Source organism: Nematostella vectensis, chromosome 12, assembly GCF_932526225.1.
Source record: "Nematostella vectensis chromosome 12, jaNemVect1.1, whole genome shotgun sequence".
NCBI lineage: Eukaryota > Metazoa > Cnidaria > Anthozoa > Actiniaria > Edwardsiidae > Nematostella > Nematostella vectensis.
The window spans coordinates 12,997,897-13,016,790 of NC_064045.1; the positions used below are offsets into that span (position 1 = coordinate 12,997,897).

At 42.8% G+C, this 18,894-nt stretch overlaps 1 protein-coding gene across 2 annotated transcripts; it reads right to left on the minus strand.

The window, feature by feature from the left end:
• Positions 1-1,437: 1,437 nt before the first annotated feature.
• Positions 1,438-15,348, minus strand: LOC5520208 (MICAL-like protein 1). 2 transcript variants are annotated; one of them, XM_032365244.2, is made up of 17 exons: positions 14,820-15,348; positions 14,647-14,695; positions 11,174-11,315; positions 10,468-10,709; positions 9,881-10,112; positions 9,265-9,567; positions 8,440-8,683; positions 7,533-7,772; positions 7,003-7,144; positions 6,177-6,381; positions 5,361-5,664; positions 4,299-4,522; positions 3,467-3,569; positions 2,792-2,865; positions 2,440-2,554; positions 2,149-2,192; positions 1,438-1,902 (listed from the first exon to the last, which is right to left on the minus strand). In XM_032365244.2, exons 1-17 carry the CDS (start codon positions 15,041-15,043, stop codon positions 1,823-1,825), a joined length of 2,967 nt encoding a protein of 988 aa, XP_032221135.2. In that variant the 5' UTR covers positions 15,044-15,348; the 3' UTR covers positions 1,438-1,822. The 2 variants fall into 2 exon arrangements, with proteins under 2 accessions (XP_032221135.2, XP_032221136.2); XM_032365245.2 differs by having other exon boundaries at positions 2,134-2,192.
• Between the last annotated feature and the right edge of the window lie 3,546 nt (positions 15,349-18,894).

The window sequence follows — 18,894 nt, forward strand, 5'->3', positions numbered from 1 at the left end:
AAGTCGGACATAGACCATTGAGTCGGACATAGACCATTAAGTCGGACATAGACCATTGAGTCGGACATAGACCATTGAGTCGGACATAGACCATTAAGTCGGACATAGACCATTGAGTGGGACATAGACCATTGAGTCGGACATAGACCATTGAGTCGGACATAGACCATTGAGTCGGACATAGACCATTGAGTCGGACATAGACCATTGAGTCGGACATAGACCATTGAGTCGGACATAGACCATTGAGTCGGACATAGACCATTGAGTCGGACATAGACCATTGAGTCGGACATAGACCATTAAGTCGGACATAGACCATTGAGTCGGACATAGACCATTGAGTCGGACATAGACCATTAAGTCGGACATAGACCATTGAGTCGGACATAGACCATTGAGTCGGACATAGACCATTAAGTCGGACATAGACCATTGAGTCGGGACGATTGTCAGCATGCAGCGATTTGGCCGAAAAAAGCGGATGAGTCGCCTCAGATTTTTAGAAATTATTATTTAAAAAAATCGGCCCTGTTTTAAAAGGATTATAGAATTCCGCGCCCCCTCGCTTAAGGCTGGAAGAATAATTTCTATCTTATTTCTAAAAATTGACTTTTTTGCCTTATTCAATTTCGTCTACAAAACAGCCTATGAACTCAGGTTTTTTTATGATTTAGTGATCTGATTTTAGTAAGGATATGTTTCGACTTTCGCTCGACTGAATTAATCTTTTTACACTTCTTTCTGCGGTATAAGAAATACCAGAATTGACAAAACCTGTCTAACGGTCCAGGTAATTGTAGTGCCAAAGTAGAATAAAAATACATATAAATATCACATGTACATGCATTACCTTACCTCCAACCGAAACTTCTCATCTATCTGGTTTGTTTGCTTGACACAAACCTACTTTGAAGAATATTTGCATATAATTGACGTCAAATATTACGCTATACTGTGATGACGTCTTAACTGGAAATTAAACAACCATGGTAACCGCGTTCTGAATAGAAGTGTATGTGGGTAAAGGTTTCAGTAAGCCTAGTCTCTGAGCTCTGCTCGGTATCCCTGTGGCTGGCCGGTGGCTAAAGTATCCAGGTATCAGTAGAAAGCCGACACAGAAATGCACATCCTCGTGCCCAGGGTCTTCTCGACCACAAAAATTGAAGGTCGGAAAAAATGCTCCACCACGTAACCATCTAGAACGTACCAAAGGAATCCTTACAGCTGTACAGAGGATACACAGGAATCACGAATCTACGCACCAGCTTATTAAAGTTTATTGTGAAACGTCCCCAAACTCAGGGAAAGGGTTAAATACTCTATGGTAGTGTGTTAGAAAATAAGCAAAACTGGAAGGGGATAGGGGGAGGGGTCCCTCTCCACGTCCCCTGGTCTATGATTGGGTGTTTTAAAACACTTGGCGGCAACGACATATGCAAATGTGGTAAGACAATTTATTTGTCAAACTTTGTGAACCTTCAAGCGAATAGTTCGTTCACCGGCTTTATAAAAGTATGGGGTAGCTACTAATAATAGATAATAGGAGACAAAGCAGCTGCGTACTTACTCGCCAATAGTGTATACCCTGCTAGCAGTTTGTTTAACAAACGAAAACGCGAAAAAAAAAACAGAGTCGCGACACGGATAAGTGAACAGATAGAAACAAACAACAAAAAGCTCTGCTAGCAGGGTAAATAGTGTAGCGAGTTTGTATTAGCACCAGGCACCCGTGACGTGATAGCAGTTATTCACACGTAGAAAAGGGCCTGGGTTCTACTGGATCCAGGCGGGCGCTTTCGACAGCATGTGTATGTTCATGTTAGCAATAAAAGCGGGAGAAGGCGACTTTTGTGTAGTCAGGCTTCTGTTCCCAGGAGTCAACTGGCGCCTCGTTTAGTCCTGAAATAATAGATACATCGAACGCGTGTTAGCACATGTTCCGTTATGTTTTGAGCATAGTCCGAATGCATCAGTGGGTACTGAGCGAAACATATTACGACCATACTCAGAGTAACCATGTTTTGCGCTAGTCTAAACGTAGTAAGCGAAACAATCAATCATGCTCAGAATAATCATGCTTACAGATGATGTGAATTCATCATAGATGAGCAAGGAAAGTATTGTTTTTACCTTTGTTCTACTCACCATCTTCAAGCACGTGCTTGATGTTTTCATCTTCCTGTTTCTCTCTAAAGAGCACAGTAATACACGGTGGTCATTGTTACGTATCGCAATTATATATCTTTACAAACCCCCCCTCCCCCCGCTCCATCTTTATTCACGGCATTTTAATAAATCTGCCTGCCTGCCTGCCTCCTTTCCTTCGAGAAATCCGTAGCTCCAAACACCGTTGTTTGAACGATTGCGCGGGAGATGTGCTATCAAGAATGGTATTGTAATGTCTAGATTAACCCTGGACTGTTAGGAGAGATTTACCTGATCCTGTCCTCCTCAAGACTGTCGACAATAAAACTTCTCTTCTGCACGAGATTCAGTAGCTCGGCCAGGAGATCTCGTTCGCGGCGGACATCGTCAGAAGACTTGACCTCATCTACGACCACAACAAACATAACATAAGGTACAGCACCAATTGAGACACCCTACATAATGCGGACATTGCGCATGAGCGCCTCATAAACCTCATGTGCAGCATCATTGAGACACCCTGCATAATGTGGACACTACAGCAGCACCTCATTTACTACAAACAAGACTGCGGACAACGTGTGGAGCCACGATTAGCTACAAAGGTCAATATACAAGAGTCAGCCAAAGATGGTTGACGTACCACGCATGGAAACGAGACCGCGTAGTTCGCATTCTACAGCCCAATATCTCTCCTCGTATTGATGGAACTGCATTCTGAAATCCAAATTCAAACTTTGTGTAAAACCTTAGAGCAATAATAACGTAAATAAAATAACAGAACATGACACGCTTGGGCAAAAATGTGGTGCCCCTCTTCTTAGAGACCACTTCATCAAGTCCCGAAATATTTGTCGCTCCATCACTGTATTTAGTAACTCTATAAAGCGACCAACTCCATTCAGCGTCTGCAGCCACTATCTTCTTACGGTCCCAATTGTTATTTGTACTGTATCTTTACGAAAATCCATTTATTGCATCGAAGTACAAGTTGGTGACAATTTAGCCAAGAAACGGAATAGATAATGGTTGGTTAAAAAGAAATATCTTATCATGGTGAAATGCCATTAGGTGATCAACCTCTATAAAGCGAAAACTTAACTCGGTCCTGAAGTTGACCACCTTATAGAGGTATAATTGTAATTTACAAATGATTCTGATTTTCCTCGTTTTTTTAAAATACCATATTTCCCCTTTTGTGACGATTTAGTAGTACTATAAAATAATTCCAATATTTTTTCTACGGAAAAACCTAAGAAACCTACAGCTTAACTATGCCTATCCCATCACGAGCAATGATGAGGAATAGTATACTTACAGATAGATGAGCTCAGATTCTCTGCGTAAGATAACATTCTTTTCGTGAATTAGCGTCAGCCATTCTCTGAGAATCTCGTCTTCGTTATCAAGAGGGTGGTCAGCTAAACAGATGCGTATACTAGTGTTAGATAGAGAACTTCAGTGGGAACAGGGAGGTGCAACACAAAACATGCTTGAGTTACAGGAATTGCATAAAATCTGTATCTTTTATCTCTGTGATTTTACATTCTCCTTGATTCTTACCCACTAAAAGAAAAAGATTACAGGCTTGAAATATTGGGGGGGGGGGGGGGAGGGGGAGAGGGAGGGCGCACGAGACAGAGTTAGTTAGGGGGCACAGAAACCCAAAAATCATATGAAGAAATCATTGTCGTTTTGGGGGTCTGGTACCGATGAATCTTAGTTTATTTTCAGATACCTCCTTAACTGTCTTAAGATAGTCACAGTAACTGTTTTTCCTTTCTGAATACATAAGTCATATAGTTTACGGAGCACCTGCAGTACGGTAACCTTAAAAATGACAAGAATCATACAGATTTTCAAAATAAGAATTATATTAGTTTCCTTATATGGAAATGATCACGTTTGGCAAAAAAACGACAACTTTTGGCAAAATTTTCTTGATATGGAGAATGACAACAGCTATAACAAATATACTTAGAATATATTTGATTACAAAAATGCATATAAAATAAGAAAATGCAATTGAATGATCGATAATTGCCTATATAAGGAATATTTTCTTGAGCCTCTCTTTCCATTGATAAATATCGCAAAAGACGCAGTTTTTAAATCTTATCCGTGGCCAAAGCCGCCCCAGCAGTACTCACACTCCATGCTATGTCGTAACAGCTTCTCCATCTCTACTCCTCGTAGCTCCAGGTCGTAATTGAGCGTCTCCAGGGCTTTCAGTTCAGCGGTCATCTCCTCTTGCGACAGGCTCACCTCTTCCTCTTTGACTTGGTCAGATTTCTCCCGAGTCACCTTCATTTTTCGTAGAGTCTTCAGCGCCTCTTTCTGAGCCTTGTTAAATTTGCTAAACTCCTTACCGAAACTGTAAAGTTAAAGAGGTTTTTGGATATAGAGGATATTGTCTTTGCATACTGGGTTATTATGCAACATAACAACATACTTGAATTACTTTTAGGGTTCAAAATAGCGGCCGGCTACCAGCGAAAGCCGGCTGTTTTCTGGCGCTTGCCGGCATTTCTTATTCTGTATTCCCCTTTCATAATTTGGGGATGCGGGCTTTTTTCGCCACCAAAATTCAAAAAGCCGGCAAAATCTAGCAGATTTAAAAAAGTTATTTTGAACCCTGACTTTGCTTCTTTTTTTGCACAAACATGATTTTTACCCTGGCAGAACCAGACTGGAAAAATACGTAAATAACTATGGAGATAGGTAGATAATACAAAAATGTACCAGAAATACATCAAAGTGGGGGGTTGGATAGCCACTTAATCCATCCCCTGGATTTGCTTTACTTCAGGGGCGAAGCAAGGGGGGGCACTGAAGCCCCCTTCCCCGCACCCCCTCTCCCCCATGCACAAAACAAACAAAAAATGACTAAAAGGGGCGCGTGGCTGTTCCATTATAAATCCCTCCCCAATTATCGAGGCCAGGTACAGCTCTGCACTAGCAACCTTAGCTGAATATAAGCAAGCTTTCACTATTTTGCTAACATATTGAAAAAAAAAACAGGTTAAACTACGGTAGTTTTTTATTTCCTTTGTTGCGAGCTATTACGTAACTAACAGGTCAAACCAGTTACTAACTTGAATCCCTTCTTTATCTGCATGTTTTTGCCGTCCTCACATTTTCTTATGATGGTTTCGGTGTCTCCACACTCAACCATGATGACGTAAAACTAACAGGTCAAACCGGTAACTAACCTGAATTCCCCCTCTATCTGCATGGTTTCGCTGTCCTCACATTCCTCCATGATGACGTCTCCTTCCTGCCCCGTGCTCTGGCAAGTCTCCACCGTAAAGTATCTGCTGTTGATCTTAGTCATCGATGGTTCTTGTGCGATGATGATCGACATGCGAGGGGAGCTACTCGTCGAGCTGTTCTCTCCGAGTGAGTTCTGGCTGGACCATCGTTTGGGTGACGGCTGTGATGACAGAGGGGACGGTGGGGGCTCTGAGCCTCGGCTGGAGTCCTGCTTGTCGATCGAGGGTTCGGAATTGGAGTCACCTTGAAAGGCAAAATAGAATGACCAATAGTATCATTTGCAACCGCACGTGTCGGGGCGGAGAGCGTTGCGTTGCGTTGCGTGAGTCTGACACGAGGGTTCGGAATTGGAGTCACCTTAAAAGGCAAGATAGAATAACCCATGGCAGCCGCTCGTGTCAGGGCGGAGAGCGTTTCGTGACTACGACAGGAGTGGCTGCAAGGGGGGTGATTCTTTGATATAATGGTCGCTCCCTCCCTTCATAGAGTCCATGATCCGCCCTACTCAGGATAGGCGACGTGACGTTTTTGGTAGCAAACTCACGCGAAAATGAACACAGAAATGATAGCGTCCGTCACGCCACAGAAGGACGATCAAATCTTTTAATGAAAATAGGTCTTTTCTGATAAAGAAACTTCCAGGCTTAAACATAAGCGCTTAATAAGTTGCTTTTTGCTGTTGTTATTTGGTCGCTAAAAGCCTAAGCGCGCGGGTATTTACACCAAAAAGTCACGTGATCTGTTAGTATACCTACCATCCGAAGGTCTAACGATAATTGGAATGTTCCTCCGTGCGGGCTGGGGAGAAGTCGAGGGAGAAGAGCTGGAGTCGCTTGGTATCGTGAGCTGCTGCTGGTTCTTCCGTCCTATCCGCGGGCTCGGCTGCTTATCCCAGCTTCTCTTGCGATCCGACTCTGCAGGGGGTCTATCTTTTGATTGCGTAGTTTCCATCCTGTCAAGCTAAGACACAACAATGTTTTACACAGAAAATAATCAAAACAAAAGTTCTCCTTATCTACGGTGGGGGTGTATCTTTTGATTGCGTTGTGTTTCTATTTTTTAGACTAGGATACAACAACGTTTTACTCAAATCATTATCAAAAGAGAAGTTCTCCTAATTGTAACAATTGTTGAAAGTGAGTTTCATAATGTTTGAAGGGAAAAAAATTGCCAAACCCCATTTTAATTGAACTGAGGGAAACGCAGTTTCTAAGACACTTAAAATAAGGATTTTTCGCGTTCTCTTTCTCTCCATTTCTTCCGAGCTTTTTGAAAAAAAAAAACTTTTAAATCGTAGAAGTGCCCCCTTTACTGCGATTTCAATATTCTGCGACACTCAAACTAACAGGATTTTATTTCATCGTGTATTTTGATTGGTCAGCGCCTGGCGGTAAGGTGGCATGATTGGAAACCATTTCAGTGCTGGCCAATGAAAACGCTTACATGGAGTGATTGAAGCCAGAAGGCGATTTAGCTTTTGGAAATCGTTCGAGTTCGTAGAATATTGATATAGCCCTTTCAACAACAGCAAGCTATCCAAAGCGGAGCCCTCTGACTGCCAGCGGCTATCTTTTCGCGTACCTGCTGTGTGTTTGAACGGTCGTTGTTGATTGGTCTGCTGCTGATGACGTCACGGCCACGTGATGAGTGACACGTGCTGCTCAAATCGCTTGAAGAACTGGACTCAGCATCCGACTCATGACCAGATTTACCCTCATCGGATCTACAGCAAAAATACTCCAGTCAGTCCAGGAGAGAGCAACGAAAGAATTAAGTCTTTCAATGAAAATAAGCCCATTCTGACTAATTTGTTTTGAAGCGCGCGCGAGTACACAAAAAGTCACGTGATCTAGATTATTGTGACATACATTCGACGGGGAACTAATTACAAAAGAACCCCACTTTGGTGCCCCACAATATGGCCACCTGTTATTGACGGAAATTCTTTCGGGGCAAGTTATTAAGCCGAAGTTGTATTTTTAGCGGGGGTCCACTGTTATAAGTCAGGGAATGAAGAAGGCAAGTTAACGGACTCTACAGTTTGCACAGGAGAGCTTCGCATTAGGGATATTCTAAAGAAATGGAAAGATTTGGGTTTGATTGTGTCTAACCTGTCTTGATTACACCTCTCATCCGTAGTAAGCTTGGGTAAGTTCGGTGGTCTTTTCTTCCGTGTATCGATGGTATTCGCCTGTCGCCAGCTGGGGAGAACACTCTCGATCTCGCGTTTGATTAGCTCGTTCTTTTTGCTGATGTTTTTCTTGTGCTTGCTTTCTATCATGTCGTCAATGTTCTTGAACTTACTGAGAAGCATCTGAACGCCGCCTTGTTGAGGGCGTTCATCCTCTTCCCTAGTGGAAAGAATATATCACAGGGGCTAAAGGGGTGGTTTGGCTCAGTGGCAAAGAGGGGAGGGAGTATTTTTTTTTGTATATATGGCTTTCTGGCAGCCCAAATAGAAATCCGCTACTGTATCAAACACGGATGAGGGAGGGAGCTATCTAGCAAACGGAGCTTTCATTACTCAAGAAAAAAGGGGCGCTATGATAAAACATGACGATTATTCTCAGTCGAGAGACCATGATGTAAGAGAACGAATCCCCCGTATTAGGGTATGTTCCAATGATGACGTCCGTAAAAACTATTTTTAGAACAAGCATATATTTTTAGATACGTCTCTGATTGGTTAGCGCTCACGTTTCCTAGCAACATGAGTCTTACGCGCGATCACATCTTGAGAAATGTGATCCGGCAAAGGATGTTTTGGAAATCTTTTTGACCGAAAATACCTTCCATTTCCACCTCGTGGTGCCCATAACAAAATATGGCGCGACGAACCATGTATGGATGCTATGATTGACAAGCTCGCGCAATCTAAAAATAGCTTTCATGGACGACATCATAGGCCACGGGAATTCGTTCTCTTATATCATGGTCTCTTGTCTCAGTCTTGAAGGGAGGGGAACCCTTCTCTCAATTCTTATGTTTTTCCTCTCGTGTTACGTTTTGTAATCATACCTATTGTACGCATCGTTTAATGTAGCGATCTTTCTGAGTCCTGCTTTTCCGCTGTCGTTGTTGTTGCTGCTACCATTACTCGATGATAAAGATTCGTTATCTACGTTCTTCGGAGAGTTTACTGGATTGGACGGTTTGATGAGAATGCTTGACTTCACTTTGCCGCTTTCACGCTTAACCTCGAACTTTTCTGGCACGATCCTTTTACGTCTCGACTCAGAAGAGTCCTCCTTTTCTTTATTGCCTACGAGAACTCACAAATTCAGAGGTGGAAGGCAGAAAGTAGGAAGGAGAAAAGAAATAAGAAAAAAGAAAAAGAAGTAAAAAGAAAGATGAGAAAAAAAAGATCTCCAGCTCGACGGCGGAAACATAAGTCAGTAATAGAGGTGGTTACAGAATTAAGCGAGAAGGAAGGTACTAGGAATAGATGGTTATAGGCTAACATGCAAGTTAGCTACCCCCCCCCCCTTCTTTCCAGGGGGATCCGCTTTCTAAATTACACGGTTATAATAGGACAAGAAAGGATACAAGAAAGGCCGAAGTGGTAAGAGAGAAAGAGCAACGTAAATAAGGACATCACATACTCCATTACTGATGGGGAAGGCCGCGAGATACGAATTGGAGGGAGGATACAATCTGCTTTACACTAGCGAAGGAAACGGAGATGAGAAATAAGAAAAGGGATGGCTCCGTCACTTTTTTCTCCAATAGCGGTGGCACGGAGAGCACCTTACATCGCTCCCTTACTCGTCTTCGTTTCACTTGCTATTGATAAAAGGACATTTACTAGACCACAAAGAAGGAAATAAAATAGAGCATGCTTACTTCGGCTTCTATCGTGCCCTCGTCTCCCTGATCTCCGTCCTTGTCTGCCATGTCTGCGAGGTCGCGGTGTCACTTCAGCAAAACTCTTCAATGGCAACGCACCGATAGAGATGGACGTTTTCTTCACCACTGAGAACTGTTTTTGAGGAGACTCTTCTCCTGGTCGGCTTCCCGTCGTCCCTGTCGAGGAGCGACTCCGAGCACTTTCAGCGGTGCGCGCATTGAGTGTTTCTGCCATGCGCAGAGCGTTGTCGGTGATTGGTTGCAGCTGGATTTTGATATTGTCTTGCTTGTTTCTCGCGACTTAAAGAGATAAAAAAAAGGAAGTCTGATCTATTATCGACGAGAGTTAGGGGGGTTATACAATTAATACATCATTATAAGAACTTAGTCTATAAGAACTTAGCAGGGATATCGTAACATTGTCACAAATCCCCCCAGAAGGAGTTTTATAAAACGCTGTGTGCGTGTGTGGTTGGAACGGGGGTATGGCTGAACTCTTTCAAAAAGATTACCTTTTTCGCTAAGGTTGTGTGGTAACAATTAAATGGCCCGCCCCTCCTTCTGCACGGCCTCTGTGTAATACTGAAACTACAAGTTATAATGCACTACTTACTTCCCATGCACTCATAAAGACAACAAAAACTCTCAGACTCTGGAAAGAACGTGTAAGTGCCCGCCCGCAAGCTTGAGTTACAGCGGCTGCATCTGAAGCATGCGCGATGGAAGAGTCGTCTCTCGGCCACCAGTCTCTCCATCAGGTAGACTCTCTCGCCGCATATCAGGCACGCTGTACCCAGCGACGGCATGCACTGCATCATGGGAGCAATGGTGTCCTCGGGCTTCTCCTGGAAGAAATTGTGGTAGTTACTGTATTTACAATTTACCCATGTTCACGTGCGGGCTTTTGATTGACGAAGAAACTGATATGATGGCCAGAATGTCTTTTGAGGTTCCCAGCCCATGTAAAAAAACACACACCTACGGCACCGAAGTGGCTTCCCTCCAGTAGATTGAAGAGCAAGTAGTTAAAGGTGTCCGTGCCCGTGTTAAACATTTACTTTTGTCAATTGACTAAATTCATTTTGGAGTTTCGTGAATTTCGCATTTTGGAACGACGGCATGAGATAAATTCCATGCCGTCGTCCCAAAATGCGAAACTAGCAAAACTCCAAAATGAATTTCCATTGTCATGATGCTTACCTCTTGTACAGCCCTGAGTGACTCTAAGCTGGCCTGTTTAGCCATGGCTTCCTTGATCGCTTTCGCCTGATGTTCGTCCTTGCTTTCCGATCGAAACACGTTCTTCAGAGCTGATGAGATCCTTTTAGCGCGGCCACCAAGCGCGTATGGCGAGACTCGCTTGCTAGGCTTACCGCCAGAGACAGGGTCTGGCTTTACTTTGCTCGGTACGGCAGACATCTTGGTGGAGACGTTTTGGTTGGCTAAAAGAAGGAAGGTGGGTTTCAATTATCTTGGACACGACGAGGACAATGGCCGATGGTGTAGGTGATGGTGCTGACGACGACGACGACGATGATGATGATGATGACGATGAAGATGAAGATAGTGTAAGATAATGATGAAGTTTTTAGATGATGATGTCGTTGATCACGATCAAGATGATGATGATGGTGGTGGTGTTGATCATGATGATTATGATGATAATAAAATTCGACCAACTGCTTTTGGTCGAATTTTCGATAGTTTTTCCGATTCTGTCATCTCTTAGGGTTAAATATTCCTTCGACCACACCCAAAGGGGTAAGAATTTCTGTTGACCACACCCAAAGTGCCCTTCCTTAGGGTTAAAATCGATTTTGCCGACGATCACCCCCGTCTGTTTTTTAGCGTTGGGGGGGGGGGGGGAGGGTTGGGGGCTTTTAGTGTCCCTGTCATCGACACTCACCTGGCGTTTTATCCTTGAAGTAGTTAAACAGTTGCGAGACGTAGGATATTACTGTCAATTTATCCGGTGCCGTACATTCCACCATGTCTGCGACATCTAGTAAGGCCGGGATCTCAAAATGTCGGTCACAGATGCTAAACGCCTGAGCGGAGATACAAGTATATTCAGTCGAAAATTGTCTATAAAAAAGACCTTTGAAAATGTAGTATAAACATTTGATGACGTTAACCCGGTTACGGTATAACTCTACCATACACCTATTTCAAACAACGTTGCCAGTGGGGATATAAAATGCCGCCTTGCAAATAGCAGTTGTAGCGTTCATGGGACGTACTGCGCGAAGAGATCACGTGACTTATTTTCCGCTTACGAAATAAACCAGAACGGTTTTTTTTTTCAGGGAGGGTTTATTTTCATTGAAATGTTTTTTTTTCTTGTTGTTGTTGTCGTTCTCTGGTCACGCGATCTGGTAGCGCAAGCCCCCTATCATTAACCCTATTTAGACCGGGCTTTTGGGGGCTTCCTCTGACCGGGGGGAGGGGGGGCTCTCGGCTCCCCATCCGTAACTTTTGAAGCATTGTAGCTATTATGACCAAATTTTCAGAGAATCATTATCTGACAAAGAGGAACAAAATGGTGCCATAGCAACACAATATGACGTCATTTAAAGAAATATGGTTATAAATAGCCTATCTTTCGAAGCCTTTGCAAAGAATATCCAAAATCAAAATAAGTTATCATAAACAGTCTGTATTCAATAAGCGACCGGTATTCTTCAAAAAATTGTCTTTGTGACGTCACGATGACGTCTATTCAGTGAGCAGAAACGGGCAATATTTCTCTTTTTTTAGATATGCATTTCTGTATTTTTTTTTTGGATAATCTTATTATCTTGCAGTTGACATATATTATTAATGACACTGTTTCTATGACAACAATATATGACATCTGTGACGTCATTGATTGGCATGGTACCTTTAATATAGCATAAGTTTGCGAATGGACTCTTAATTAAAGTAATAATTTAAATATCTTTTCCAAAAAAATGTTTGTTTTGATTTCTATTTACAATAGAGAAATATAAAAAGGATTTTGCCAAATTGAGATGTTAGTTTAAAAAAATCAGCCATTTTAAGCTAATTATGTGACATCAGCATCCGCCATCCTGGATCAGCCATCTTGGATTTAATGAAAATTATTTATTTTAATCAATAAAAACTGGGTAGCAAAATCTAAAGCTTTTTGACAATATTTAATCTTTGTTTCAAGTTATATTAATGATTTCAGGTGGATATGAATGTTTTTTTGCTATTTTTACAAGCACTATTTCGAGAAGGTCAAAAATTGACAAAAAATCACCACCCCTCCCCCCTAAAATAGAGATGTTAATTCTTGTGTTTTTTTAAAACTTGTTATAAAACGTTTATATGACATGGGCTTACGTTATAACATGTCATATTATTAGTTGATCTTTACGACTTAAAGCGTTTGCCTTATTTTCATTAAACCCATGTCTCAAAACTTGGTTGCCATGGTTACCAGGGTACACATTTAAAAAATTTGTTTACACCAAACTGATCCCAGATAAATTCTAGAAAAAGTCATCAAATTTCACTGCGCTAGCCCTGCTAGTTTAAAAATTTTACAGATCAAAGGTGCTGGGGGCCCCAAAAGCCCCCACCCCCACCCCCCGTCTGAATAGGGTTAAAGAATGGTTCCATTCACATTTCTACCGAATGCATGAAAATATTGATAGGTGATGCAACTGGCCTATTGGAACCTATAGGACCCCTGCTAGCAGAGGCCTCTTTTCTCTGTATTTTGCTGGGCTGGCGTTCGCGAGGAAAGGAGTCTCTTTTCCTCGCGAACGCCAGCCCAGCGAAATACAGAGAAAAGAGGCCTCTACTAGCACGGAAACTATTGGACAAAGGAAATGTCAAAATGGGTGATGGACTTTCTGACATTTCCTTTTAGTACAGGAAAATGGTGCAGAATTTATGCTGAATTGTTCAATTTAATAGTAGGGTTATGAAATTTGGCGTAATTCTAGATAGGATGCCACACCCAAAAACAAGTATTTCCCGTTTTATAGGGGTGGAATTGATTATCACAAAAATGGAAGAAACATGCACTTAATGGTAATGTACGGGCCCAAACTTTTTAAGGTAGATAAAGGCTAATATATTTCATATTACTGTTACAAGGGCAACGCCCTCACAGCGATACTTCCAGTGTTATAGAGATGCAATTACTACCATAAAAATAAATATAAAACACTAAATATACGAGTTAATGGTTTTATTCTTGTATATGGATTAACATCTGTGCCATAAAAAGTTTTTGATTATATGCAGCGCACAAGTTTGTGTACTAACAGTTTTACAGGCATGTTTCATTAAGCAAACGATTTTTCATATGGCGAGGTTGGAAAACATTTTAACGGAGCTTTGTCACTGGGGATCTGTTTATTAACAATATTTTAGGACACATAACGAGTTTCGCCTAAATCCACCGCCCAAGCAAACCGTCGATTTCACGTGACCCAGTAAATCCAAGATGGCCGCCAATCCAAGATATAACGATAATATGAAATATATTAGCCTTTATCTACCTGAGAAAGTTTGGGCCCGTACATTACCATTAAGTGTATGTTTCCTAAGTTTTTGTGAAAATCAATTCCACCCCTATAAAACTGGAAGTACTTGTTTTTGTCTTGTGGTCAGTCGAGCAAGAATTATCCAGCAATGCTGGCCGGTGCTGGCGCAGTTTACACCCACTCAGACAAGCAGCTTTGTACAAAACAATAGAAATGCGTCATACTTTTAATTTTGGAAAATTCCTCAAATACCGCTGAACAATAGATATCACTTTCTGGAATTGCACTTACGAGGTCAAAAGGGAGCATTATTATTGACATATGTGCCCTGCACCATATTTATTTACCACCATGTGTGTCAATTTAAATAAAAGCCGTCTCAATTAGCCAACAATTTACAAGCCTGTCAGCGTGTATCGTAAGGGTCAGCCAGCTAGTTTTCATCGAGAACAAATATGCAATTAATAAATCGCAAAATACTTCGAGCGACCTTTGTGTGGCAGAGCTCGGTTTATTCGTCTGGCAATCGATGAACAGGCAACGAAGCTCAAACGAAAGCACAGGGTCAATTCGTGTGGGTTTATTACGATCGGTGCCAGCGATGTAGACATCTGCTCATCACGACTACTGATTATGAAAATCAAAGCTGTTTTACGGCTCAATTTATTCATTGAACGTAAAAGACAAGCGTACAAAATGATTTAATTAAAGTATTATTACAACAACAATGGCGCGCCAGGTAGGAGACTTATGCACTATGTACGTGTAGGAATCTATTCATTTGGTGAATCCCAAGAAAACTCATAATTCTAACTAGTGTGTGATTACGAGTTAACAAAATTGCGGCAAAGTAAACACCGTAATTATAATTACTTACCAAAGTATTATTCTCTACGATGTTTTCTTTTGATAATTTCTCGAAGTCACTGAAGAGAGAAATAGACTCGTAATTAAGTAACACACAATTAGCACGAGATGAAAATCTATTATGCTCTGTAGAATCATATTTTACAACATTATGAAATACTCATTGTTTACGTTACAGCCTACATTAAATCAGGCCGGTAGCGATGAATTATTGCGCAGAACGCGAGACCATCTCTCCACGAAGTTGTCATATTATAAACGTTCACGTCCTTGTAACCCTCGGTTTGTTGACGTGACCACAAAAGCAAAGCTCTGGGTCCACTGGCAGCGTGCATACTCAGTTCCCTGGTAATGGCTTCTTGGTCAAATCCGCCAGGCTTTTCCTCGATTGAACGGTATTCTGGCATCAGGGCGATGAGATTTTGATGTCAGAATGTCACACAAGCCCCGTTGGTAATTTGCATGTAATCTCCTCTTGCGCTCAGTAAATGAATGAGGGCAGCGACCCGTCAACGTATGTAGGGTTGGGTCTTGCAAATCAAGGTCTAGATTACCATTTAATAACGTTATATCAGTAGCATCTAGGGCTCAAATGCGGTTCCTTATGTCGCATGATAAGTTTGAAGTCTCTGAAATTTAGTTCACGACTAAATTCCCCGAATTCCAAGAGGAGCCGCCTACTGTGAGGCCAGGACCTTTGTTGGCGCTTTGTGCGTTTTTAGCACGGAACCACCTTGCCGTCGACGGTAACGACCACAGGATGGCAAGGGGGAGGGGGATGGTCAGTGGCGTATCTTAAATATAGAGGAGGCGGAGGGGGGCACAAAATGAAATGAAAATCACAGTAAAGAGTATTCTATTTAGCATGCAGTCGACGGTAAATATATCAGTGTGTCAGCTTTTTGTGTCCTATTGTACATTACATAGAAGGGGTGCAACCCTCGATGGTACCACCAAAGTCCACAAGTCCCGTGGGAGAGGGGGGGACTCCTGTCCGCATTTGCTTGTCGATAAAAGTAGATTTTAACCCCAGGGAATAGCAGTATAGGCGGGGCGGATACAGGGGGAGATGGGGGGTGGATTGGGTGGATAGTCACTGTTTGAAGAAAATAAATGTCTCAATGTGCCTTCGCCTGCTTGACATTGCTGATGCGACAAATCCAATTCAGCGTGAAGTATTGTTAGACCTATGTGACCACCAAGAACCACTGGATCAGTTATAAGCCGTCTATCTGGCCATTATCCAGCCCCCATTTTGAAATCCTCGATCCGCCCCTGAACTCTTTTGGTAAACAAAACAAAACTGACATGATGGATACAAACATTATTCTTTCTTACTGCAATTTGCTCGTACAGACTTGTGTCACTCATGCATCTAAAAATAGCCTTGTCCACAAAAGTGCTACAAGGCGCACTAATGTAATACAGATGATTACCCCTACTTAAATATGAACCCCTGTTCCGGCATAAAAAAAGATGCCACAGTTCTGTCAAATTTTCTTTCTCAAGTTTATAACAAAGTCAATACACCTAACAATCCATTAATCCCCAAGAGTCATTAACAACCGGCCATTATCCATTTTGAATTTTGAAATCCTGGATCCGCCCCTGATAGGTGGTAATCAGCAACAGGAAAAATTGTAGTCATAGAAAATCAAACCGCTAAATCATAGACGGTGCCCATTTAGTGAACCATTTCATTTCTGGAATCAGCTAAAGTCAACCTAAGGAATAGCTGACTTGAATAAAGGACTTAGGCACTTGGCCATTTTTTTGCACCCTTAAGAATAGGCGAAGTATATGTATTTTGTGGGAGCCCTGTTTTGGGGAGAGCCTTATGTAGGAGTGGGTAGTCATTTTTCGGTAAGGGTACAGCCTTGTGTCTGAGGGAGGAGGGGACAGTGGGTTTTCGTACGGCAGTGCTCCGTAACACGAAAACCAAAACTGACATCCCGAAATAAACATGCCCGGGAGTGCATGCCCGCGAATAGTGTAATCCTCCCTCGTCCCCTCTCAACAATAGAAAAATAGCCTGCAGCGGCACAAGGGAAAGGGGGGGGGGACGGGGAGAGAAGGGCGGGAGAAGAAAAAGCGAGCGCACGGCCGAGGGGACTGGGGTGGGGCTTTCTCACCTACTCTTCCTTTGAGCCGCTACGCAGGTTATAGAAAATTGAACAACTGTCCTCTTGCGTACACGAGTATAACATCTCCGTCAATCGGACCACTTATTTTCAAGAATTGGGAATCCTGTTTCGCGCGAAGGGAAATGATGCACTGGGTCGGTTTGCACGCTTTGCTCCTTTCGCGCGTTTTTAAGTGCATTTCAGTACAACCCCAAATAGAGCCGAATAAAGCGAGCTACCGCCCATTTTCCATGGGCGCTCTTACTGGGGTTTCCTTTACACGTAGATGAAGCGGGGAAAGGTGGGATATGTGACGAGCTAAGTTCCCTGTGACGTAGCCTGCGTATCGGGAAGGGGAAGGGGAGGGAGACTCAAGAGAAGGGGAGGGAGACTCAAGACAAGGGGATGGAGACTCAAGAGAAGGGGAGGGAGACTCAAGACAAGGGGAGGGAGACTCAAAAGAAGGGGAGGGAGACTCAAGAAAAGGGGATGGAGTCTGAGACGCAGGCTACTGTGACGTTACATCTATCAACAACAACAGGCTGAACCGGGAAACCAGGTCAGAACGCCATGAGGCTAAACAAAGAAAACCCGGTCAGAACGCCACGAGGCTGAACACAGGAAACCCGGTCAGAACCCCATGGACGACAACCACAGGAAACCCGGATTGAAGGCATTTTAGAAGGTAAAGATATGCGGGGTCTGTTTCATCTCGAACTTATGACGCAACTCGACACTCCACAAGGGCCTCTTGAGCCTGGTGGCCTTATCGCTAAGCCCACTTGGGAGCTTATCAAACCTATGCAATCCTTTGGAGTACCTAAAAGATACGGAGTTTTTCTGCTAATGACCATTCAATCTTGTTGGGAAATATATTATTAACAAGGGTTGAAGTGTCATGATGTACGCCCCCTGAGAAAACAGAGTAGTTTATCCTGTCGGTCATTCTGTTTTACTGGGACAAAGGGCTAATGCTTACTTGCCCCCCACCCAATATTTTACAAATTATATGTAAATGAGCAGTGCTGAATAACGTTTGCGCATGCGCGTGTTCTAGCGAAAACAAACAAATTTAGTGTTGAATCGTTCGAGTAAAGGTACGAAAGGATGACTTAAGTCGCTGTTTTGACGTAATGTACAGCATTAAAACCATTCTGTACAAAAGATGACGAATTTGTGTGATAATGAGGGAGTCATAAAGAAAATTTTAGCCTAAGTGTTCTAGTTTTCTTAGCATTCGCCAAAATGTGACAGTTCGCCGGTAAAACGCTTCACTGGGTACCAGAGCCTCCAAACTTCTCTCGCCCAGTGACGCTAGCTTCACAGTCGGCACGGCGTTTTGGCTGAGCTGAGGCTCTGGTACCCAGGGTAGTAAAACGCCGCCATTTAAAAAAAAAGGCCGGTTTAACCGCGCAGTACTGGAACTAGTCTTGCGTTTTTCAGCACTGCTATATATAGACAGACAGGCCTGTTACAGGTCTAAGACGACATAGTCGGAAGGTGCGTTGAATAGCAGTGTCCTTAAAATTCAGATTAACTAAAATTGCATAGGGTTAAAAATTGATTCGACTATAGCTAATCGCTATCTCCTATGGGTGGTTTCTTCCTACGGTTTTGGTAAATTTGCTGTTGACTAACCAGAGCGCTACATCTTGGGGGTACGATTATTGTACGGAATTTGTAAATCCGTGAATTCAATATCGACCCTCGGGCATACTCGAGGGCCCAGCGGGTATCTTTCTTAGAAAGCCGTTAGGTCATATCTGATATGTACTTAGATATGCCCCAAGGCAACACGGTATACTCTCTCGAGGCGCGAACCCAGGATTGCCTGAAGGGGGAAGCGCAGATATAGGTATCATATGGAAAAAGCATAGTATTTGAAGATTCCCACTTTTTGGCCGCCAAGAGGGGGGGGGGGGGGGGGGGGGGAGCGCAACATGTGTACGCGCCTGCTTTAGAGATTTTAGCACCGGGAGGCTAGGCAGAGAGTTCATCTGACCATAGGGGTGCGACCTTTTGGTTTCAGACGGGTCGGAAATAGCCCCTCAAAAAACCTCGAGCAGTATACATTACAAACCTAAGCACCACTACTGGTCGCAAATTTGCAAGTAGTAAAACATAATCTAAGTACC

Excerpts from the sequence above, each read along its gene's own strand:
- LOC5520208 (XM_032365244.2), bottom strand. The coding sequence starts at position 15,043 with ATGCCAGAATACCGTTCAATCGAGGAAAAGCCTGGCGGATTTGACCAA. Across the intron at positions 8,684-9,264 it reads AGGGCACGATAGAAGCCGAA|GCAATAAAGAAAAGGAGGAC; the intron begins GTAAGCATGCTC and ends GAGTTCTCGTAG. Across the intron at positions 4,523-5,360 it reads CAGATAGAGGGGGAATTCAG|TTTCGGTAAGGAGTTTAGCA; the intron begins GTTAGTTACCGG and ends TTAACTTTACAG.